Source organism: Thalassophryne amazonica, chromosome 16 (assembly GCF_902500255.1).
Source record: "Thalassophryne amazonica chromosome 16, fThaAma1.1, whole genome shotgun sequence".
Lineage (NCBI taxonomy): Eukaryota > Metazoa > Chordata > Actinopteri > Batrachoidiformes > Batrachoididae > Thalassophryne > Thalassophryne amazonica.
The window spans coordinates 88,182,570-88,208,039 of NC_047118.1; the positions used below are offsets into that span (position 1 = coordinate 88,182,570).

At 41.9% G+C, this 25,470-nt stretch overlaps 1 protein-coding gene across 1 annotated transcript in view; it reads right to left on the minus strand.

The window, feature by feature from the left end:
• Positions 1 to 25,470, minus strand: part of igf2bp1 (insulin-like growth factor 2 mRNA binding protein 1) — a 268,477-nt gene that overhangs the window by 60,136 nt on the left and 182,871 nt on the right. Inside the window, exon 9 of the mRNA XM_034190879.1 lies at positions 4,672 to 4,807. Within this exon, the coding sequence (XP_034046770.1) occupies positions 4,672 to 4,807 (136 nt within the window). The remainder of the gene's footprint in view (positions 1 to 4,671; positions 4,808 to 25,470) is intronic.

Below are 25,470 nucleotides of genomic sequence, written 5' to 3' on the forward strand. Positions count from 1 at the left end.
TAGCTAAACTGCAGGATTGTCTTACAGACATAAAGACATGGATGACCTCTAATTTCCTACTTTTAAACTCAGATAAAACCGAAGTTATTGTACTTGGCCCCATAAATCTTAGAAACATGGTGTCTAACCAGATCCTTACTCTGGATGGCATTACCCTGACCTCTAGTAATACTGTGAGAAATCTTGGAGTCATTTTTGATCAGGATATGTCATTCAATGCGCATATTAAACAAATATGTAGGACTGCTTTTTTGCATTTGCACAATATCTCTAAAATTAGAAAGGTCTTGTCTCAGAGCGATGCTGAAAAACTAATTCATGCATTTATTTCCTCTAGGCTGGACTATTGTAATTCATTATTATCAGGTTGTCCTAAAAGTTCCCTGAAAAGCCTTCAGTTAATTAAAATGCTGCAGCTAGAGTACTGACAGGGACTAGAAGGAGAGAGCATATCTCACCCATATTGGCCTCTCTTCATTGGCTTCCTGTTAATTCTAGAATAGAATTTAAAATTCTTCTTCTTACTTATAAGGTTTTGAATAATCAGGTCCCATCTTATCTTATCCCATCATAGTACCATATCACCCCAATAGAGTGCTTCGCTCTCAGACTGCAGGCTTACTTGTAGTTCCTAGGGTTTGTAAGAGTAGAATGGGAGGCAGAGCCTTCAGCTTTCAGGCTCCTCTCCTGTGGAACCAGCTCCCAATTCAGATCAGGGAGACAGACACCCTCTCTACTTTTAAGATTAGGCTTAAAACTTTCCTTTTTGCTAAAGCTTATAGTTAGGGCTGGATCAGGTGACCCTGAACCATCCCTTAGTTATGCTGCTATAGACTTAGACTGCTGGGGGGTTCCCATGATGCACTGAGTGTTTCTTTCTCTTTTTGCTCTGTATGCACCACTCTGCATTTAATCATTAGTGATTGATCTCTGCTCCCCTCCACAGCATGTCTTTTTCCTGGTTCTCTCCCTCAGCCCCAACCAGTCCCAGCAGAAGACTGCCCCTCCCTGAGCCTGGTTCTGCTGGAGGTTTCTTCCTGTTAAAAGGGAGTTTTTTCTTCCCACTGTCGCCAAGTGCTTGCTCACAGGGGGTCGTTTTGACCGTTGGGGTTTTTCTGTAATTATTGTATGGCCTTGCCTTACAATATAAAGCGCCTTGGGGCAACTGTTTGTTGTGATTTGGCGCTATATAAATAAAATTGATTTGATTTGATGTGTGTCTTTGTGTGTATATGTGTCTCTGTGTATGTCTATTTGTGTGTCTGTATGTGTGTGTCTATTTGTGTGTGTGTCTGTCTTTGTGTGTGTGTCTGTGTGTGTGTCTATTTGTGTGTGTGTGTGTGTCTGTCTTTGTGTGTCTATGTCTGTGTGTGTCTGTGTGTGTCTTTGTGTGTGGGTCTCTGTGTATCTCTATTTGTGTATGTCTGTGTGTCTTTGTGTGTGTCTCTGTGTATGTCTATTTGTGTATGTCTGTGTGTGTGTCTGTCTTTGTGTGTGTGTCTATGTGTGTGTGCGTCTCTGTCTTTGTGTGTGTATGTCTGTGTGTCTATGTGTGTCTTTGTGTGTCTGTTTATGTCTATTTGTGTATGTCTGTGTGTCTATGTGTGTCTTTGTGTGTCTGTTTATGTCTATTTGTGTGTGTGTCTGTCTTTGTGTGTGTGTATGTGTCTGTGTGTGTGTATGTGTGTGTCTATGTGTGTGTGTCTGTCTTTGTGTGTGTATGTGTCTGTGTGTGTGTATGTGTGTCTTTGTGTGAGTGTCTCTGTGTATGTCTATTTGTGTATGTCTGTGTGTGTCTATTTGTGTGTGTGTCTGTCTTTGTGTGTGTATGTGTCTATGTGTGTCTTTGTGTGAGTGTCTCCGTGTACGTCTATTTGTGTATGTCTGTGTGTATGTGTCTGTCTTTGTGTGTGTCTCTGTGTATGTCTATTTGTGTATGTTTGTGTGTGTGTGTCTATTTGTGTGTGTGTGTCTGTCTTTGTGTGTGTATGTGTCTGTCTTTGTGTGTGTCTCTGTGTATGTCTATTTGTGTATGTTTGTGTGTGTGTCTATTTGTGTGTGTGTGTCTGTCTTTGTGTGTGTATGTGTCTGTCTTTGTGTGTGTCTCTGTGTATGTCTATTTGTGTGTGTATGTGTCTGTCTTTGTGTGTGTCTCTGTGTATGTCTATTTGTGTGTGTATGTGTCTGTCTTTGTGTGTGTCTCTGTGTATGTCTATTTGTGTGTGTATGTGTCTGTCTTTGTGTGTGTCTCTGTGTATGTCTATTTGTGTGTGTATGTGTCTGTCTTTGTGTGTGTCTCTGTGTACGTCTATTTGTGTGTGTATGTGTCTGTCTTTGTGTGTGTCTCTGTGTATGTCTATTTGTGTGTGTATGTGTCTGTCTTTGTGTGTGTCTCTGTGTCTGTCTATTTGTGTGTGTATGTGTCTGTCTTTGTGTGTGTCTCTGTGTATGTCTGTTTGTGTTTGCGTGTCTGTCTATTTGTGTGTGTATGTGTCTGTCTTTGTGTGTGTCTCTGTGTATGTCTGTTTGTGTTTGCGTGTCTGTCTTTGTGTGTGTATGTGTCTGTCTTTGTGTGTGTCTCTGTGTATGTCTGTTTGTGTTTGCGTGTCTGTCTTTGTGTGTGTATGTGTCTGTCTTTGTGTGTGTCTCTGTGTATGTCTGTTTGTGTTTGCGTGTCTGTCTTTGTGTGTGTATGTGTCTGTCTTTGTGTGTGTCTCTGTGTATGTCTGTTTGTGTTTGCGTGTCTGTCTTTGTGTGTGTATGTGTCTGTCTTTGTGTGTGTCTCTGTGTATGTCTGTTTGTGTTTGCGTGTCTGTCTTTGTGTGTGTATGTGTCTGTCTTTGTGTGTGTCTCTGTGTATGTCTGTTTGTGTTTGCGTGTCTGTCTTTGTGTGTGTATGTGTCTGTCTTTGTGTGTGTCTCTGTGTATGTCTGTTTGAGTTTGCGTGTCTGTCTTTGTGTGTGTATGTGTCTGTTTTTGTGTGTGTCTCTGTGTATGTCTGTTTGTGTTTGCGTGTGTATGTGTCTGTCTTTGTGTGTGTCTCTGTATATGTCTATTTGTGTGTGTGTGTCTGTCTTTGTGTGTGTATGTGTCTGTCTTTGTGTGTGTCTCTGTGTATGTCTGTTTGTGTTTACGTGTCTGTCTTTGTGTGTGTATGTGTCTGTTTTTGTGTGTGTCTCTGTGTCTGTCTTTGTGTGTGTATGTGTCTGTCTTTGTGTGTGTCTCTGTATATGTCTATTTGTGTGTGTGTGTCTGTTTTTGTGTGTGTCTCTGTGTATGTCTGTTTGTGTTTGCGTGTCTGTCTTTGTGTGTGTATGTGTCTGTTTTTGTGTGTGTCTCTGTGTATGTCTGTTTGTGTTTGCGTGTGTATGTGTCTGTCTTTGTGTGTGTCTCTGTATATGTCTATTTGTGTGTGTGTGTCTGTCTTTGTGTGTGTATGTGTCTGTCTTTGTGTGTGTCTCTGTATGTCTGTTTGTGTTTACGTGTCTGTCTTTGTGTGTGTATGTGTCTGTTTTTGTGTGTGTCTCTGTGTCTGTCTTTGTGTGTGTCTCTGTGTCTGTTTTTGTGTGTGTCTCTGTGTATGTCTGTTTGTGTTTGCGTGTGTATGTGTCTGTCTTTGTGTGTGTCTCTGTATATGTCTATTTGTGTGTGTGTGTCTGTCTTTGTGTGTGTATGTGTCTGTCTTTGTGTGTGTCTCTGTGTATGTCTGTTTGTGTTTACGTGTCTGTCTTTGTGTGTGTATGTGTCTGTTTTTGTGTGTGTCTCTGTGTCTGTCTTTGTGTGTGTATGTGTCTGTCTTTGTGTGTGTCTCTGTGTATGTCTATTTGTGTGTGTGTGTCTGTCTTTGTGTGTGTATGTGTCTGTTTTTGTGTGTGTCTCTGTGTATGTTTGTTTGTGTGTGCGTGTCTGTCTTTGTGTGTGTATGTGTCTGTTTTTGTGTGTGTCTCTGTGTATGTCTGTTTGTGTGTGCGTGTCTGTCTTTGTGTGTGTATGTGTCTGTGTGTGTCTTGTGTGTGTGTCTCTGTGTACGTCTATTTGTGTGTATGTCTGTGTGTGTCTGTCTTTGTGTGTGTGTGTGTGTGCACGTGTGTGTATTCTGTGCATGACAGTGGTGTCAATAGCTACCATTGGGCTGCTTCACAAAATGTAACCTTTTTTGGATAAAATATGGCTTTTTGGAGCTGAAACATAAATAAATTAATATAAATGTTGATAATCTGATGAATCCGGTGTTGTTTAGTTTATCATGTTTGGCACGTGAGAGGCTGCACAGGCTGAAGAAACATCCAGAAATAATCCACAGTCAGTCACGTGTGAGTAGGCGCCACGTCTATGCTGGTTTCTGCTGTTTCTGAAATATTGATAATTACAATGCAAATAGAATTTTTGTCTAAAAATTAATCAGGTCTCAAACCTTTTCAGACAAAAAACAACTTAGAGAGAGAGAGAGAGAGAAATGTTTTCATTACTTTTAAAATATGATATTTTACCAATATACTTGTGGACCACTAGGGGTCGCTCGAAGGCCACTCAACTAATCAATAAAGCTAATCAAACTGATTAGCTAGGAAGGCTGGCGCTGTGTTTCTGTGTGTCGGTTTTTACTGAGGGAGTCGGCGGTGAAGACTCCAGTGTGCTGCGCGGCCAGCGGAAGCTGGCGGGTAGACTCACATTCATTGCAGCGATGTCATTCTCGTAGGCCTCTCTGACCTTCTTCATGATCTCCACCTCAGCCTGGCAGCACGCTTCAATCGAGCCTTTGACTGTGATGGTTCGCTCAGGATTGTAAAGCGTTAAGTCCTGCAGGCTGGACACATCAGAAAACAACACAATGTTAGCATCCGCGTTAGCCACATCGCAGGCCGTCACAGCACAGACACAAGCTAGGGCACCGCCGGAGCTGCTGACGCTAAGAAAGCCCGCTGACAGCTGACACAGACAAATGGTCGACGGCGTTCCAGGAGCTGGTGGTGAAGCTCTGAACCTTGAAGAGGAACCTGAGCTTGTTTCTCTGGATGTTGTCTTAATTCTTTCGACATGTTTCTGCTACTAAATATAAGAAAACGCTGGATTAACAGTTTGGCCCGTAAATGGCCACTGTGGCCTCATTTTAATCCCAAATCATCCACAAGCTTTTGTGGAAGCATTTGTATCCCTTTTTGTAATTTTGGGGGAATCTTTCATGTTGTCCATCTTGGCGTTGACCCACCAAAAATATGAGATGGTGAATAAACCCTGAAATAAGCTCTCGGTTTAATCAATTTCACATGAAAATGATGGTGACATTCAACCATAACTTCTGGAGTAAAAATCACAACATGTGCACGTCAATGTGCACGTCTGCAGAGTGAATAAAGACAATGAAAGAAATGTGTGGGGGGGATTATGTCAGCATGGTTCCATACCACAACTGATCAAGATCTGCCTTACTGTTGATACTGGAAGAGACAGATGGTTTTGATGGTGATGCAGAGGAAGACGTTTCAGAATGTGAGGATCACATTTCTAAACATTCAGAGTATGACGCTGAGTTTGTAGAGGAGGATCAGCATCAGTCAGCTCTGAAGCATGAAAGAACCTCAGGACCAGCCCTTCAGGAGCCAGGACTCGTGTGTGATGTGTGTGGACCCAAGATGGACAGAAAAACACAATATACATGCACCCAGTGCAAGAAATACATATGCAATACACACACAGTGGAACTCTGTCCCTCATGGAGCTAATGTTTTGTTCAGACAGATGTTATGTGTAAACTTACCTGAGCAGGTTAAATTTCTAATGTAATTCAAATAAATAATACACTATAGTTTGCTTAATTTATACATTTGTTAATTATTTTCCAGTTATGCCTGTTTTATGATGCATTTTCTTATTTTCTTACACTTTAATTAGAGATATCAACAAAAATGAGTGGCATTTCTATTCATAAATGTGACTGAACAAAGGAAAAGGAACAAACTTAACATATGTGTTCTTTATATTACTTGCAAATGGGATGAAGTAAATATCTTCTGAGTATTTAAGAAAAGAAAAAGTGTGATTATGTTGACCTTAAAACCCCCAAATGCAATGAGTCCACCAGACCCAGCAGGACTCCCTGTGTAAGAAAAAAAAAAAAAGACCAAGACCCTACGAGGGTTAAGGATGAACAGAACAAAAAGTCCATATATTTTGTATATTTACAGTGAGGGTCGTGGGAGCAGGAAAAACAAACTGTACTTATTTCCCTGACAACAGCTTTCCATTCACGACACAGAAGTCAAACCACAGCACAATTAAATAAACTTTGAAACTGCACAGAAATACACAGTAAACTGACTGAACAACATTCAATTAAACGAATTTCAACTGATATTCTGTGATTCACAGCTGTGTAGATTCAAAACAATGAGCTTCTTGCCATGTATCAATGAGAATGAAGCATCTCCGACTGAACTAAGGGCCCTGTCCCACTGGGGAGAGGATTAATTGCGCATGGATTGAGTACACAAAGTACGGGCGTTCGCTGTTGTCCGCAACAAAAATGGTCAAAAATGACAAATGTCCCAGAGTGATTTACGGATATATTAATAATATATAGCGAATATATGATGAGCAATCACGGTTATATAACGCATGTAGTGAGGAAACCGCAATGCATCGCGCACGTGTTGCGCGTGCACGGCATCTGCATTGCGGTCATAAAATAAGCTCACTCGGGCCGTCAGCATCACTATTCACACCAACAATACAGCCTCTGGAGTATTTGCTGGACTCAGACAAGTTGATCACAGAGTTAATGTTCATTTTGTCATGTTCATGAGTTTGGGGAGCGGGAGGGGGGAAGCCGCTCGGGGTGTGAGACGGTGTTTTTTTTATTTATTTATTTTTTTGAGAGTGTCACAGAAAACAGACTTCAGCGTGAGTTGTGGCTAAACAGCAACTCTTCCTTTTGTTGGTGTTAAATAAAAGTCCTGGATTGCAGCAGCTACGTCTTTGTGGATTTACACAGCCGGACTGTCACTGACTGGCAGGTATGTCGCTTTCTGACACATATAGTACTTTGGGTTTATGTGACGTGTTTGTTCAGCATTCACAGATTGTCCGCAAATCAGCTGCAAAGCAGATGTAATAAAAATGTTTTATTCGTGGCCAGTTTGTATGCATTCGCTACAACTTATTTTAGTTTGTGATGTGGACATGATGGACACGATACATATCTGTTTTACACACTGTCCCAGTCCGCTGCCAAGCCGCAAATCCCCGTCAGTTGCGGATATCAGCGGTTAACGGCAGATATACAGCGCATAGAGTGAGTATGAATTGAGTATATATGGAGTATGTAAGGCGGATGTCATCCGCATCCAGATTTTTGAGCTACTCAAAAATCCTGGCTGCAGACATGCGTGCCTCTGCGGATGATCACGGACGTGTTCGGATGACGGCCGACTCATACAGGCATGTTACACAGATACTGCGGATGTTTGGCGAATATGGGCCAATTTTATGTGCAATCAATACGCAAATCCTCCTAAACACCAGTGGGACAGGACCCTTAGATATTATTGAACCAATACGACCCCTTGGGTCAGAATGTAACTGTTTGATTAAGTCATTCAGTCATTTCCAGGTTGCTCAAAGTAAAATCAGGTCACATTAAGCGAGTGGACGAGCGGCTTTTTAAACACAGTTGACACACAGAAAACACACGATCCGTCTCTCAGTAAAAAAACCCACAGTAAGGGGTCACAAATGGGCGGTGCGGCCCCTCCTGCTGCGGCCTTCACTCACTTTGCCTCAATTCAGATGACGGATTGCTTCAAGTTTAGTGCACATAAACAATGTCAAATGTATATGTGTTGTCTCTAATTCTGATGTGTGCCGTTATCACTGTAAACTAGTAATGATTCTGGATTAATTGCTGTATTTTGTCTGACGTAATTAGAGTGTAAACGTAATTTTGTTGTTGTTGTTGCACTCGTGTAATGACAAAGGCAATAAATCTCATCTCTCAAATGGGCCAATTGTTGGCATTTTGGAGAAACCATGAAACTTCTCCCACTCAATCTTTAGATTATAATAAACAATTTAAGGGGTGGACACCAGCGAAATATGCAAATTAAGTAGGCGTGGCATGTTATTTACAAAATGGCTGAAAAAAAGAAACTGAACATAAATACAGATGATAAATGAACTTTATTTGCACATCACACAACTTGCACTTGTACAAATCAACATTTCTCACTAATTGTTATGATGTCCAAATAACAGAGGTTTATATTTTATATAACGTGGCCATTATACAAATCATATACAATAGCATCAATAACAAAAATTTATGTTTTCTGTCTAGTTTGTATCCTAAGAACTCTTCATAAAGGAAGTAACAAAAAAGGTGTTACTGCAAATAATAATACATGGGAATCAAATCGTCTTATCATCTGTGTGGTGATAAACATAACTAATTAGGATTAGGATAAATGTTTGGTGCATCTGCATGATTCTACTCGTATGACCATCATCAACTGGCTTTTCATCAGACAAACAGCTTTAAACTCACAAAAAGAGATAAATATTCAGCAAGTGGCAGTTTTGAAATATAGAAATATTATGTAAGTACACATTTATCAGAATCTGCAGCTTGGTGTTTTCACAAAATGCTAAAGAAACACACATGCTGACATGTTGATGTCCATTGATGTCTCTCTAAAAATAAACATAATAAGCCTTTAACAAGTTCACCATGTCACAACATTCATGTTAAAGCAACAAAATGTGCCATATATTCATCTGCTCTGCACGTCCTCCTTCACAAGCACATAATTTGGTGCAGGTCAGGACGTTTCACTTGGACTTACACAAGCCTCTGCATGCTGCAGTTGCTGAGAAGTGAGCGATCATTATACTCATACCTACGGATGGATATTGATAAGATTTTATCGATTCGATTCTTTATCGATTCCCTTATCAATTCCTTGTGCATTTTCTGTGTACTAAAATTGGGCTTTACTGGTTTTCTATGTCAATATTTTATTGAGTCTTAAAGTAAATAAATACGAAATTGGTCACTGGATCCTTGATTTCTGCACATGAATAAAAATCAATAAAATGTGTACATGGTCATTGGATTCTTGATGTATATGGTGGATCCTTGATCTCTGGACAGAAATAGAAATAAACAAAATCTGTAGTTTTTGTCAAGAGCATTTCCTTTCAGATATTAATGACACAAATGTAACTCCGTAGACTCTGAGCTCAGCTCTTGCAGCTGGCTGCGCTCCACGTCAGGATGTGATTTATAAAAAATGCAGGGAGTCTCATTTTTCGGGGAAAAAAAATGGTTTTGGTCAGTTGTGTTGTGGGCTGCCTTGGTCCCTGTCATGTCTGGTCCTGTTGTGTTTTGTCTGTCTGTTTCCCTCCAGATGGTGTGCAAATGGAGCTGAGAACCGTGATCACACCTGCAGCTCATCTGCATCTCATCATCGGCCTGTGTACTTAAACTCTGGGCGTTCATCTCATCTTCAGCAGAAATTCAGCGTTCCTTATGAGGTAAACCTGGCCTCTCTATTTTTTTCCATACTCGAGCCTTCTATTTTTGGTGTTCCCACACACCCTCCTGTCTGAGCTTCCACGCTGAACAATTCCGAACTGAACTGTCAGTGTTTTACGAGTGCATTCCACTCATGTCGCCACTCATCTCCTCAGCAACTCCACCTCAGCTCCGTGAGCGGCCACCTGGCACATGTTCGGTCCTGTTCTTGGTCCCTACCCACACCAAATCCACCAGTCTGATCCAGTCTGCAGTTCGGTCCGATCCAGAGCCAAACCATAACAGGTTGTAGTTTGTTTGTATTATAACCTTTGGAAAGAGGTGTTATTTGATATAAAATGCCAATTCGCTCTGAAGTTATTAATTCTGACTGAAATCTGCGCAACTATTGGAGCTGTGCACTTAGACCTACAAAACAGGATATTATTATTATTATTTCCTATACCTGATGGACAACTTCAGCTTATGCACTGGCTGGTGCTCAAGCCAGAGAACTATCTCATAAACTCCAGTGAGGAACGGAGGACGATTCTCGTTTCTTGCCTGCAACAAGACAAGAGTATCCCCTGGAAAATTTTTAAATTTATAACTCTCAGAAACACTATTGCCTGCATTTTGAGGGCCAAATTTGTGAATATGTGAAGTAATATTAATATGCTGCATAACTAAACAACAGACCAGAAACACTAGACAATAAACTGAAACTGACCTTTGTCACCATTCTTGCTGCTTTCACTTCATAACTCCAGAACATTCAGTCGTAGACAGTCCAAACTACACCTTTTTGGAATCTTTATGATCAGGCAAATAAAGTGGTGTAGTTTTCTATATGATTGGAGCATCTTTTAATTTTGACCCCTGTGTAATTCTTCAGTTGACCCCTACCTTGGCTGCCTATTGAAAATTCAAGTGGCCAATCAGTTTTTTCAAAAGAGTTCATGTCTATGGATTATTTGTGCTGAATTCAATGTTTGTATCATCATTTGTAAGATTCCACTCTAAATATTCTCTTATCTGCTGCACTATATATGAGATGTAAAATGCTGCTCCTCAGTGTTTCTCAATTGCCCTCAACAGTATTGGAACACTTAGCAAAATAAGGAAAATGCCCCCCTCCAGAAGCTGAAAGGTTTTAGTCATGCTCCCAAGAACCATTTTACTGAAAAAAGTCTGAAGGCCATAAAGGACATGGTTAGATGGTGATGAGCTTCCAGGCATGTGAGAGGCAAATAAAGAAAAATGCTTAAAAAGGTGTGTGTGTGGGGGGGGAGGGGGGGGGGGGGAGGCTGTGGGGGCAGAGCTCCCCCCAGAAGCTGAAAGGTTCTAGCCATGCTAATGCTCCCTTGAGCGTTTACCCCCCCCCCCCCCCCCCCCCAAAAAAAAGTGTGAAGGACTTAAATGACATGGTGAGATGCTGAAGAGCTTCGCTTGCCCATGTCCGTGACATATACATATTATTTCTAGAGCCCAACCGATATATCAGCCAGCCGATAGTATCGGCCGATATAAGCCCTTTTTAAAGTACTCACCATCGGCCAAAATTTTGCCGATAAAACACCGATAATTTCTCATAAACAGAACAGTTACTGAAATAATGTTTATGTCGGCAACGTAAAATGTACCTGCACTGTTTGTCCAGTAGATGGAGCTCTGACTCCATTCAACTGAGAGCTGCTTACACCCCTGCTTAAATGTGTTCATCACCGCCCCCGTAGTTCGCCGTCACACTGGACTGATCGGATGACAAAAGCATACAAGAGTATAAGGATGTTGTTTGTAATAACTTTGCGATTACATTCACCCCACATTTCTACCGTTTCAGTTCAACTCAGTTTGATTAACCCAGTTTATGTAGTAATGTGTCAAATGTGCTTCATTGCGTCAGTCACACTTTTTATTAAGCCCACGTTGTGTAGACCTTATTTCTAGCATGAAAAACTTTTGTTTATTGCTAAGAGGTTGAAACATTCAGATTCACTCGTCGTCCGGAAGGGTTTTGGGAATTACTGCCGTTCGTCTTACGTTGCAGCCCGTTACGATCTAATTTTGGACCGTTATGCTTATTTTGGACCGTGTAATCAACCGTTTCTGCAGCGCAACTCCAGTTTAAAGCGTGAATCACTGAAGCAATTCTTCGATTCAATGGCTCGTGGCTCTTTGATTCGCTGCTCTTCAGAATCGGTAAGTCCGCTTCTTAACACCTCTCAAAGCCATTAAAATATCATGAGTCATTTTTGTGTGTATTCAAGTCATTAACTGGGGCTCTTGTCTTGTTGTAGTCAACAAACGAGAATCGTCCTCCGTTCCATTGTCACAGATTTAAATGCTACGTGTAATATAACCTATATCTAAGTTGCAGCAACAAGAGGTACAAGATCAGATGTATTTCACAACTCTTTTTAAGGATATGTATTTGCGAATTTCACAAAGGTTTAATTCTTGATTGCATTTTTTGAACTTGAAAATTCTTCTCTGTTATAAAGTTAATCAATATGAGGACAAAGCTTCAGCTTTTAGCTCATACCTTTTTTTTAAGGGTCCAAAAAAGAACATTTTACTCATTTAAAAAAAATAATAATAATAATATCGGCTGATTTATTGGCTATTGGCAAATCAGCCGATTTATCGATTATCGGCATTTTTTTCATCCAAATATCGTTATCGGCATCAGCCTCAAAAAATTCATATCGGTCAGGCTCTAATGTTCAACCTATATTCAATTGAATACACCACAAAGACAAGATATTTAATGTTCAAACTGATAAGACTTTATTGTTTTTGTGCAAATATTTTCTCATTTTGAAATGGATTCCTGCAACACGTTTCAAAAAAGTTGAATGCTCAAAGAACACCTGTTTGGAAACAGGTGAGTGTCATGATTGGGTATAAAAGTAACATCCCCAAAAGGCTCAGCCATTCACAAGCAAAGATGGGGCGAGGATCACCACTTTGTGAACAACTGTGTGAACAAAACAGTCAAGCAGTTTAAGAACAATGTTTCTCAACGTTCAATTGCAAGGAATTTAGGAATTCCATCATCTACAGTCCATAATATAATCAGAAGATTCAGAGAATCTAGAGAACTTTCTACACGTAAGCAGCAAGGCCGAAAACCAACATTGAATGCCCGTGACCTTCGATCCCTCAGGCAGGCGGCACTGCATTAAAAACCGACATCATTATTTAAAGGATCTTACTGCGTGGGCTCAGGAACACTTCAGAAAACCATCCATCCATCCATCCATCCATCCATTTTCTTCCGCTTTATCCGGAGTCGGGTCGCGGGATCAGCAGCTCAAGCAAAGCCGCCCAGACCTCCCGATCCACACACACCTCCCCCAGCTCCTCCGGGGGAACCCCAAGGCGTTCCCAAGCCAGCCAAGAGATGTAATCCTTCCAGTGTGTCCTGGGTCTTCCCCGGGGCCTCCTCCCAATGGGACGTGCCCGGAAAACCTCTCCAGCGAGGCGTTCAGGGGGCATCCGGAAAAGATGCCCGAGCCACCTCAACTGACTCCTTTCAATGTGGAGGAGCAGCGGCTCGACTCCAAGCTCCTCCCGAGTGATCGAGCTCCTCACCCTATCTCTAAGGGAGCACCCAGCCACCCTGCGGAGGAAACTCATCTCGGCCGCTTGTACCCGCGATCTCGTTCTTTCGGTCATGAGCCAAATCTCATGACCATAGGTGAGGATCGGAACGTAGATCAATCGGTAAATAGAGAGCTCTGCCCCCCTACTCAGCTCTCTCTTCACCACGACGGTCCGATACAGCGACCGCATCACTGCAGACGCTGCACCGATCTGTCTATCGATCTCACGCTCCATCCGTCCCTCACTCGAGAACAAGACCCCGAGATACTTAAACTCGTCCACTTGAGGCAAGGATACTCCACTGACCTGAAGAGGGCAAAGCACCTTTTTCCGGTCGAGAACCATGGCCTCGGATTTGGAGGTGCTGATTTTCATCCCGGACCCCTCACACTCGGCTGCAAACTGCCCCAGTGCACGCTGAAGGTCCTGATTTGACGAAGCCAACAGAACCACATTGTCCGCAAACAGCAGAGACGAGATTCTGTGGTTCCCAAACCAGACCCCCTCTACACCCTGGCTGCACCTAGAAATTCTGTCCATAAAAATAATGAACAGAACCGGTGACAAAGGGCAGCCCTGGCGGAGGCCAATGTGCACTGGAAACAGGTTTGACTTACTACCGGCAATGTGACCCAAGCTCCTGCTGTGGTCGTACAGGGACCGGATAGCCCTTAGCAAAGGACCCCGGACCCCGTACTCCCGGAGCACTCCTCACAGGGTGCCCCGAGGGACACGGTCGAACGCCTTCTCCAGATCCACAAAACACATGTGGACTGGTTGGGCGAACTCCCATGAACCCTCGAGCACCCGATGGAGCGTGTAGAGCTGGTCCAGTGTGCTGCGACCAGGACGAAAGCCACACTGCTCCTCCTGAATCCGAGGTTCGACCATCGGTCAAATTCTCCTCTCCAGTACTCTGGAATAGACCTTACCGGGGAGGCTGAGGAGTGTGATCCCCCTATAGTTGGAACACACCCTCCGGTCCCCCTTCTTAAACAGAGGGACCACCACCCCGGTCTGCCAATCCAGAGGCACTGTCCCCGATCGCCACGTGATGTTGCAGAGGCGTGTCAGCCAAGACAGTCCCACAACATCCAGAGACTTAAGGTACTCAGGACGGATTTCATCCACCCCAGGAGCCTTGCCACTGAGGAGCTTTCTAACCACCTCAGTGACTTCTGCCTGGGTAATGGATGAGTCCGCCTCTGGGTCCCCAGTCTCTGCCTCCTCTTCGGAAGACGTGACGATGGGATTGAGGAGATCCTCGAGGCTGACCGATAGTCCTCCTCCATAGCCTCCCCGAACTCCTCCCAGACCCGAGTTTTTGCCTCTGCGACCGCACAGGCTGTGGCACGCTTGGCCTGCCAGTACCTGTCAGCTGCCTCTGGGGTCCCACCTACCAACAAAGATAAGTAGGACTCCTTCTTCAGCTTGATGGCATCCCTTACTTTCGGTGTCCACCACCGGGTTCGGGGACTGCCGCCGCGACAGGCACCAGAGACCTTGCGACCACAGCTACAAGCGGCCGCATCAACAATGGAGGTGGAGAACATGGTCCACTCGGACTCCATGTCTCCAACCTCCCCCGGGATCTGGGAGAAGCTCTCCCGGAGGTGGGAGTTGAAGACCTCCCTGACAGAGGGTTCCACCAGTCGTTCCCAGCAGACCCTCACAATACGTTTGGGCCTGCCAGGTCTGACCGGCTTCCTCCCCTCCCAGCAGATCCAACTCACCACCAGGTGGTGATCGGTTGACAGCTCTGCCCCTCTCTTTACTCGAGTGTCTGAGACATGTGGCCGAAGGTCAGATGATACGACTACAAAATCGATCATCGACCTCCTGCTCAGGGTGTCCTGGTGCCACGTGCACTTATGGAAAACTTCAGAAAACCATTGTCAGTAAACACAGTTCATCACTACATCTACAAGTGCAAGTTAAAACTCTACCATGCAAAGTGAAAGCCAAACATCAACAACATCCAGAACCGCCGCTGCCTGCTCTGGGCCCGAGCTCATTTAAAATGGACAGACACAAAGTGGAAAAGTGTGCTGTGGTCTGATGAGTCCACAATTCAAATCGTTTTTGGAAAACATGGACGTTGTGTCCTCTGGATAAAAGAGGAAAAAGACCATCCAGATTGTTACCAGTGCAAAGTTCAAAAGCCAGCATCTGTGATGGTATGGGGGTGTGTTAGTGCCCATGGCATGGACAACTTACACACAGTGGTGGGCACAGCTAACCAAAAAGTTAGCTTCAATAACCATTAATCTGATAACTGAAAAGTTAGCTTTTATGACCATAAAACGATAAACTGCTAAAAAAAAATGTATCTTTATTACAGATAACCAATAACCGATAACTATTAGTATTGATTTGGACACGGCCACATCAGATTACACTGTCGGATTCTCATAAACCAGTTTCACTTTAAGCACCACAGGGGCTGCTGGGTAAATTCAAGGATCACAAACACAGGGAACACACGAAAAATGAATAAACAAAAAAATTAAATAAAATAAAACCCCAACCACTGTCATCATCTTTCAAAAGCAGTAAAACACAGTATTAGAAGTCACAGATTCACCGTCATTTATGAGCTAAAAGCTTCTGCTTTTTTCACACACTTTGAACCCTGCAGCTTAAACAACCAAAATACATCCATTAATGCATTGATTGGCAGAGCAAAATACACGTAGTAAATATAAATTCTTACCTGTTAGTTTCAGTGGGATTCATCTGAATAAATAATCCACATAAAGCGTCCTTTTTTAAAATCCAAAACAGTATCTAAACGTGAAGAAAAGTCCCTCTGTCTGTACACACAGCTGTGCTGTGAGAGCTCCTCTCCCCACTGAGTCTTGGCAATTAAATTACAGCCACAAAGAAATAAAATAAAATAATGTTAAAATTAGTCTGTTTTGTTTTCGTGTCGATTGAACAAGTCACTGTAATGTCTAAAGTGAACCTGAACTACACTACCCACAATGCTCCCTGTGTCGACCAGCCAATCATGTTTTATGCTTAATGATGACGTCATCAGCAAGCGACAGGCAGCCAGTCTGCTCAGTGGCTATAAACACACCATAAACAGACTAAAAATATTTGATTTTAGGGTTTACAAACATTTTTGACTGTTAAACTTTACCAGCAAAGAAAATGTTATCGGACTGAAAATTATCGGAACTAAATTTATCGGAAGATAATTGGACCAATGATGGTTTTAAAACTTTTCTGAAAAGCTAATCCAATAGCAAAAACATTAGCTTCCACAATTATCTGCTATTGGATTATCTGAACTGTGCCCACCACTGCTTGCACATCTGTGATGGCAACATCAATGCTGAAAGGTACATCCAGGTTTTGGAGCAACACATGCTGCCATCCAAGTAACGTCTTTTTCAGGGACGTCCCTCCTTATTTCAGCTACACAATGCCAAGACACATTCTGCACATGTTACAACAGTGTGGCTTCATAGTAAAAGAGTGCAGGTACTAGACTGGCCGGCCTGCAGTCCAGACGTGTCACCCATTGAAAATGTACAGAACCCGGAAGAGGTCACTTGAAGTGATATTTTTTTTCTGACCATGATCATTTGTGTGCACATTTTCCTTTAATCAAGCCCTCGAATTAATAAAACGTGCGCACGTTTTCCTGGCCGTGATAATTCATGCGCACGTTTTCCTGGCCGTGATAATTCATGCGCACGTTTTAATGGCCGTGATAATTCGTGCGCATGTTTTCCTTTAATCAAGCCCTCGAATTAATAAAACATCCACACGTTTTATTTTAATCGAGCCCTCGAACTAATACAACGTGCGCACGTTTTCTTTTCATTGAGACCTCGAATTAATAAAATGTGCGCACGTTTTCCTTTCGTTCAAAATGAAATTCATAATATGACCTAAATTGTCATCCTTACGACGGGGAGACGCTTCGCCCTCAGCTTCCTTTTTAATGTGCTTAAACTCCAGATGATGTCATGCTGGTAGCTGGAGTTCTCTGTATGTCCTTGTGCGCCCAAACCATAATGATACACTCTGACCAGATCCATTTCTGAAGTGGAAATGTATTACACTGTCAACTGGTTTGTTGGCTAATAGCCAACATTTATGTGTCACGACAATACTGAATGCACGTTTGTACACACAATGTAATAAAACGAGCGCACAATATAACAAAACGTGTGCACAATATAACAAAACGTGCGCACAATATAACAAAACGTGTGCACAATATAACAAAACGTGCGCACAATATAACAAAACGTGTGCACAATATAACAAAACGTGCGCACAATATAATAAAACGTGCACACATTCTCTCCACATGCAAAACATTTTGCAATGACACTTCCAGGGCTCCGTAAAAATGTGTGGCGCATAATGAAGCGCAAAATACGACAACGGAGACCCCGGACTGTTGAACAATTGAAGTCATACATCAAGCAAGAATGGGAAAGAATTCCACCTACAAAGCTTCAACAATTAGTGTCCTCAGTTCCCAAATGCTTATTGAGTGTTGTTAGAAGGAAAGGTGATGTAACACAGTGGTAAACATACCACTGTCCCAGCTTTTTGGAAACGTGTTGCAGGCATCCATTTAAAAATGAGCAAATATTTGCACAAAAACAATAAAGTTTATCAGTTTGAACATTAAATATCTTGTCTTTGTGGTGTATTCAATTGAATATAGGTTGAAGAGGACTTGAAAATCATTGTATTCTGTTTTTATTTACATTTTACACAATGTTCCAACTTCATTGGAATTTGGGTTGTAAGATTCTGAATGATTTAAGGTGCTGAATGATTTACAATTCTGAGTGACTTAAGATTCTGAATGATTTAAGTTTCTGAAATATTTAAGATTCTGAATGATTTAAGACTGAATGATTTCAATTCTGAGTGATTTACATTTCTATTTAAGATTCTGAAAGCCAAGACAGGGCCCTGTCTCAGCAGGCTGTCTAACCAACGCGCATTGGTTTATTATAAATAAATATCTTTTCGTTCACAACCAGTTCTGTTCTTTGCTCCCAGCATTTAAGTCCATCACCTGTAATGGTGCGGTCCCATCTGGACCCTAACCTTAATGAGATTTCAATTATCTGGATGATTTTAAGTTTCTGAATAAGATTCTCAATGATTTAAGATTCTGAGTGATTTGAGTTTCTGAAAAAAAAAATGCATTCAAAACAATTGTATTCTGTTTTTATTTACATTTTACACAATGTCCCAATTTAATTAGAATTGGGATTGTAGATCGCGGGTACAAGCGGCCGAAATGGGCTTCCTTAGGAGGGTGGCTGGTGTCTCCCTTAGAGATAGGGTGAGAAGCTCAGTCATCTGTGGGGAGCTCAGAGTAGAGCTGCTGGTCCTTTGTGTTGAAAGGTTGAAAGGAGCCATGATACAGTTGTATACAAACGTTTGGGCACCCCTGATCATTTTCATAATTTTCCTTTATAAATATTTAACTGAAATTGCTGATCCAAACAACCAATGATTTATAAAGGAAAATCATGGAAATCATCAGGGGTGCCCAAATGTTTGTATACAACTGTATCTTCACACTGGCGTGTGATCGCCTCGGGATCCCCCAGTCAGAGGTGGTTAATGTTCCAGAGACGAGTGATGAGGAACGAGCATAATTAGAGAATCGGGTTCACTGATCCGAAAACAGTTAAAACACTTCTGCTGCTGTGGGAACATCCCTGAAATATGCTGATGTTTCACTGGATTTCGCTCTAAATGCAGATGAAAATGAACTTTATGTCGGGTAAGTGGGGGCCGTGAAGCATGAGCCCGACAGCACTGTTCACTCAGCAACGCCGAGCAGGCAAGCGTTATGGTCTAGCCCTGTCATATAAGGCCTTTTGGCCGCCCAACTGACAGAAATCCGTCCTAGTCACAGAGAACATTAATACCTGGAAATAACAGAACAAACACAAAAAGTGTAGTTCTATGGGATGAGTGTGTAGTCCACCCAGATGTAAACAGGTACATGTCTTTTCTGGGTGGGACAAGATCCTGTGACAGACCGGTATCCCATCCACAGAATCCATGGATAGGTGCCATTGAGATTCTGGGCCTGTGTGGATCATAGTTTTTCTTCTTCTTGTAACCTAAACTATAACTTGTGAAATTCCAATTATTCATTCATTCATTGTTTTTTGTAGACAACAGCATTTGATAGAGGAGTCAGTGGCTTAGCAGTTAGTGCTCTTGTTTCTAATGTGGAAGGCAGGGGCGTAGCACCAAATTCTGGGCCCTAGGTACTAGCCATATTGAAGACCCCCCCCACTGTTATGTTCTTTTTTATTAACACAAACACCAAATTTTTAATGTGTAGTCAAGCCAGGTCTAAATCATGTATACCTTAGAGCACACCTGGGAGTCAGAACCCTTTTTAAAGCTGGGGGAGCAGTATTGATGGTGCAGTTTGGTGCATTCCTATGCGGGAATTTTCTAGAAAAATGGTGCAATTTGGTCCCCCAGACCCCCCAACTCAATATAGCTAGCTTTCAAGCTCACCTCTCTTTTCAAAGAATTTGGTTAGTAGCTACTTTCCCTCATTTAGTTTTCTTTCCCTGTTCTTTTTTCTCTTCTTTTCTGAAATCCGGACTTTGATTTTTTAAGAAAGACATATTTTATTTCAGCCTAAACACTAGGGCAGCAACTAACGATTATTTTACTAATCAGTTCACCAGTCGATTATTTTTTAGATTAATTGTTTTGTTTTTTTTTACTTACATGTGAGTTTTGCCATTATTTCTTTAAGTGAGTTATTATTAAAAGGCCTTTGTCACACAACATCAGCGTTTGACTTTGTAACAAAGTTATGTTATATTCTCGTCAAAAACATACCTGGAGCAGTGTTTTGTTTTATTTTGCACATACATACATCACCGACACACCACAGAGAGATTTCCATCAGACTTAGACGCCTACAGCAACTATCTCAACCACTGAGATATTATATATTACAGCAAGAGTCCATGAAAGTATTTTAAAGGCCTGACTAAAGTATAATATGTTATATTTAATAAGATATCTTCATGAAAAAAGACACAAATGTGCAGTTTACTGAATTTAATTTTTTTTCTTGTGTAAAAACACAGCTTAGATGTGGTTTGACTGAAACAAATTGTCATTAAACTTAATAAAACAGGGATGAAGTGGAGGTTTAAGAGTTACTAGGTGTTCACAGGAAACAGTTATTTCTATATTTATTTATGTTCATTGTTAGTTGGTTTAATCTTTTCTGTTTTGATTATCAGATTCTTTTTGTCTGTTTGTCTAAAACTGTATTGTGGCAGTATTAGTTATTATTACTATTATTGTTGTTGTTTCTATTATTATTACTGATATATAAATAAAAATAAATGAATAAAATATTACAATTTGTAACACATTTGACTCTTTTACGACAACAAACACTGAGCCATGAATTATTACACAGAAAACAAATGTGCTGACAGCTGCAACAGCTTAATGCTAACTTTAACATTGAAAATGCCATAGACATGCTAACGCATTAGCATTGGTCCTGTTTTTAAGTTATAAAATACATCTATCAACTGTTTCAGAAGACCATAACAGGTCAGATTAACATAAAAAGGTAAATATTACTCACAGACATATGCTCTTTGGAGTTTTAGTGGGGAAAAATTAAGATTAAGCGAAATAAAACACTGAATCAACAAAACACCCGATCGAAGCAGTGATTTGATCTGCGAATCACTGCTTCGATTGGTTCAAGGTTCAAAGCAAAGCCGCTCTGCAGAAATGGTTGATTTATATGGAAGAAACAAAACATTTGCAGTAAAACAAAGTTATTTAACAACTAATTGATGACTAAATTAGTTGACAACTATTTTAATAATCGGTTAAATCGATTAGTTGTTTCAGTTCTACTAAACACCTCCTCTTTCTGTGAGATCCCGTTTGGGATGTGTGTGTGTGTGTGTGTGTGTGTGTGTGTCACCTGTGTGCCTGGACTATACCATTGTACAACTGTGCAGGGGTGGAAGGGCCCTCAGAGATCTTTCAATATTACTGTTAGAGCAGAATTATGTTTTGCAACATTTATACATTCATTCTAATTATATTCTTTTACAACATGAACTGTATGGACATTAATAACATGCAACACAAAAATGGAAGGTTTCCGGTTCAAGCCCTGCCTGTTCGCCATGTAATGTGGAGTTGCATCAGGAAGGATGCCCAATGTAAGATTTGTGCCAGTTCAACAAGCAGGTCCACCCTGGAAAACAAGAGAACAGCTGAAAGGACTTATTGATTTATTTGATAAAGTCTCCTCAGTGTGCTGGTGCTGCCCTCTGCTGGTGCAGAGAGGGACCTTTTGAACTGTTTTGCCCTCACCCCTCAAAATGAACCACCATGATGAACAACTCAAGTACACCCAGTATGTTTTCGATCTGAGATGATTTAGGGTGTGCTCAACACACAGAACAAAATAAATCTACTGCTCACATAAGGCCTTATAGACTTTAATGCATACACACAAAATACTGTTACACATGGCAAAACCAGTGCAATGATATCCAGGTGATGCTAAGTTTGTCTCGCTCTCTCCAGCAGAAGAGCTCGAGGTGAAGTTCTCTACGACGCCATTTCTGACAACTCAATCAGCTTTGTGTCACTGTTTCTCATTCCACCTCAGTTTCTTCTGTTTTGTCTTGGATTTTGCATCATCCTGCCTCGCCAGCTTTATGTCTACTTCTGCCATACTTCCATGCCTGCCTTTCTCACACTGTACTTCCAGAAATGTTCTGTCTTCCTCAATGGTGATCATCTTTAGTGCATCTTGGTGGGCGAAAAGATCAAAAAGATCCTTAAATGTCTCTTTGAACTGTCCTTCTTTTGCATTTCACTTTCTCACCCAGTGTTTTTCTTCAAAGCCTCCTATATTCCTACATGGTTTTCTTGAGCAGTGGTGTCTAAAGTGATGTTAATCAGTGGAATCACCTGCTGGAGTCAGTGGCTGCAAGGAAAACCTGCCCCCTCTTGGCCCTTTCTGAAATGTCTTTGGACACCGCTGGTCTTGAGCCTTCACTGTATGCTGGAAGGGTTGGATGGGAATCGGAGCCCTTTCCCAAAGTTTTTGTACCTCCTTCACAGTCTGTACTGCTGCATCATGTTTCTTAGTGTCCTTTTGCCCAATTCTGTACAAATACACTCTGAGTGCATCACCACTTGATGGCAGCTTGCACCCTGTCAGGCTAGAGCGCCTTTTTTTAGAGAGAGTGATGACATGACAAGTCCAAAAAAAATCAGTCACGTGACTCCTGGCTGTGAATGTGTCTGCATGTAAATCCAGTTATTTTATTTATTTATTTGCAGAAAATGACGGGTTGTTGTGCATTTGGAGGCACAAATAGACACAACAAGGGCTTCAAGGTGTATAGATTCCCTTCAGATCCAAACAGAAGATACATTTGGGAAAATAAAGTCAGCATGTGGGATGGAAGCGACTTCATCGTCAAAGCTTTGAGAGGTAAATTTATTGTTCAGTCCCATGTACAGTAAAACTCAACTAAAGCGTCTGTTGTGTGGGCCGCTGAAGAGGAGGTACTGCTGGCCCACCATCAGAGGGCGCCCTGCCTGGAGTGCGGGCTTCAGGCACGAGAGGGTGCTGCCGCCTCACAGGACAGCCGGAGGGACAGCTGTCACTCATTAACTCCTGACAGCTGTCACCTATCATCAACTCATCAACCACTCCATAAAAGCCAGACGACATCTCCACCCCGCTGCCGAGATATCGTTTGCCTTCGAGGTATTTTCTCAGCCGTATTCAGTTAAGTAGTAGGTGCTACTGTTAATTCTTACTGTGTTCCTATTTCGGAGGTGGAGGTGTTTTACCCACCATTGAGGAACTGTTGCTGATTGTATTTGCTGGGTGTACACACACCCACACATAACTGTTTCTGCTTCCTGCCAGCAGTACCAGATCCGACAGCCGGAGACGGTGGCCACCTGGGGACTCGGAACTTGGCGGGTCCAGTATTCTCCGGGTTCGGTGGCAGTGGAAATCGTGTGGGATCAGGCTCTTCTCTGGACAGACGTCTTCTATCCTCGAGCCTGCCCACACGTCACCTTAGTACATTTGACTCCAAATTCTGTATTTGTCTATATTTCGTTGTGCACGCTTCACAACAGTAAAGTGTTGTATTTTTGGCTCATCTATTGTCCGTTCATTTACGCCCCCTGTTGTGGGTCTGTGTCATTACACTTTCACAACACCGTCATTGTATAAAGCAGATATTCACAGTCACCAGACAGAAAAGTCCCAAAGTTTTTCTATTTTTTTTTCCATCTAATAAACACCGTATACGAGGTCTGTCCGTAAAGTATTGTACCTTTTTATTTTTTTCAAAAACTATATGGATTTCATTCATATGTTTTTACGTCAGACATGCTTGAACTCTCATGCGCATGCATGAGTTTTTCCACGCCTGTCGGTGACGTCATTCGCCTGTGAGCACGAGTGGTCCCGCCCCCTCGTCGGATTTTCATTGTCTGGAAATGGCGGAATGAAAAGGACTTTTTTTCCATCAGAATTTTTTCAGAAGCTGTTAGAGACTGGCACCTGGAAACCATTTGAAAAATGTATCTGGCTTTCAGTGAAAATTTTACAGGCTTCACAGAGAATAAGGACTTTAACTACAGGTTTAAGGACCCCTCAAGTTCTTTTATACTCACTCGACTGGTAAGCACTGAAAGCCGAGATAGACATGTCCCAACTTGTCCTCTAACACGCTGAAACGGAGGTGTTCCTTTGTCTCGCTTCATCAGCGAATCGGTCGTGACGCGCGAAGCCTCCGCGCTGCTTTCCATGACAAAATCTCTTGTTAAAAGTGAAATCTGCCGGAAAATGGCTGATGTCCAGGTCTTGTGATAACCAGAGAAAGAGCACACGACAGTCTCGTATCCACAGAGCCATCAGCTTAGAAATGATCCAGTGGTTTGTGCCGCGTCGTCGCAGCTCGCAGCGCGGCGCACCGACCGTCCTTTAAAGGGGTCCTTAAACCTGTAGTTAAAGTCCTTATTCTCTGTGAAGCCCGTAAAATTTTCACTGAAAGCCAGATAAATTTTTCAAATGGTTTCCAGGCGCCAGTCTCTAACAGCTTCTGAAAAAATTCTGATGGAAAAAAAGTCCTTTTCATTCCGCCATTTCCAGACAATGAAAATCCGACGAGGGGGCGGGACCACTCCTTCCACAGGCGAATGACGTCACCGACAGGCATGGAAAAACTCACGCATGCGCACGAGGGTTCAAGCATGTCTGACGTAAAAACATATGAATGAAATCCATATAGTTTTTGAAAAAAATAAAAAGGTACGATACTTTACGGACAGACCTCGTATAAGGTATTTTGTACAGTGGATTTTTTACTCAATCAGATAAAATGTCCCATCCGATCACAATGTATTTCCATTAAAAACTCTGAGCAGTCTGGATGTGCACAGTAACAGAGATACAAATTAAAGTTCAGCTCTGACACTCTCCGATTTGTGGAAAGTTGGACCTGAGTCATTTCTGGGATTAAAAGTCCAACCGTTTAGTTTTTTCAAACCGTATTCAGATTGGGACCTGAAGCCTGACGTGCACCTGTTAAATCAAAAACAAAAGGCTGTGATTTGACACTTTTCTGTTTTTAATCCTTCATCTCCCATCATATTATATAGCGCACACGCTGATAAATGGATCAGAAAAGTCCACATCACATTTACAGCATAAAGTTGGTAAAAGAGGAAAATGTTCAGTTTACCTTTGATTTGAAGGTGATGATTGTAGAAAGAAAAGCTTGTTGAGGGTCAAATTAATCCATAATAAAGTATAATCCAGAGACGGAGAACTTTAAACCTGTCACACTTCATTGTATGACACTGAGTTACAGAGCTGCAGCTGCATAAATTAGGCTTAAATTAATTAATTACATCATCATAAATTGTAAATTTGATATCGTAACTATTTTTGTATTTATTCTGAGTGGATTGAGCATACCCACTCTCTATAACATGTCAGAGATATTAGTTTCTACCAATGGCGAAACAAATGAGAGGGTGAGAGGTCAACATTTCTCAAAATAAATAAATAAATTCTGGCATCAAATAAGGGCCACCCTAGTGTGTATAGTAGACATGTTTCTTTTGCTGGTTTCCACAGCGACATTTCAGACACTTTTATTGGTTGACGGAATTTTACTTCACGGATTCTTCTGTCAAAATATTGTGCACTCACATCCAAATTTCACTTCTGTAAAAAGAAGGCAAGGCTGAAAGGAAGCAAGTCAGGTCACGTCAGGGAGCACGTGCTGGTGCGGCGTGTCACC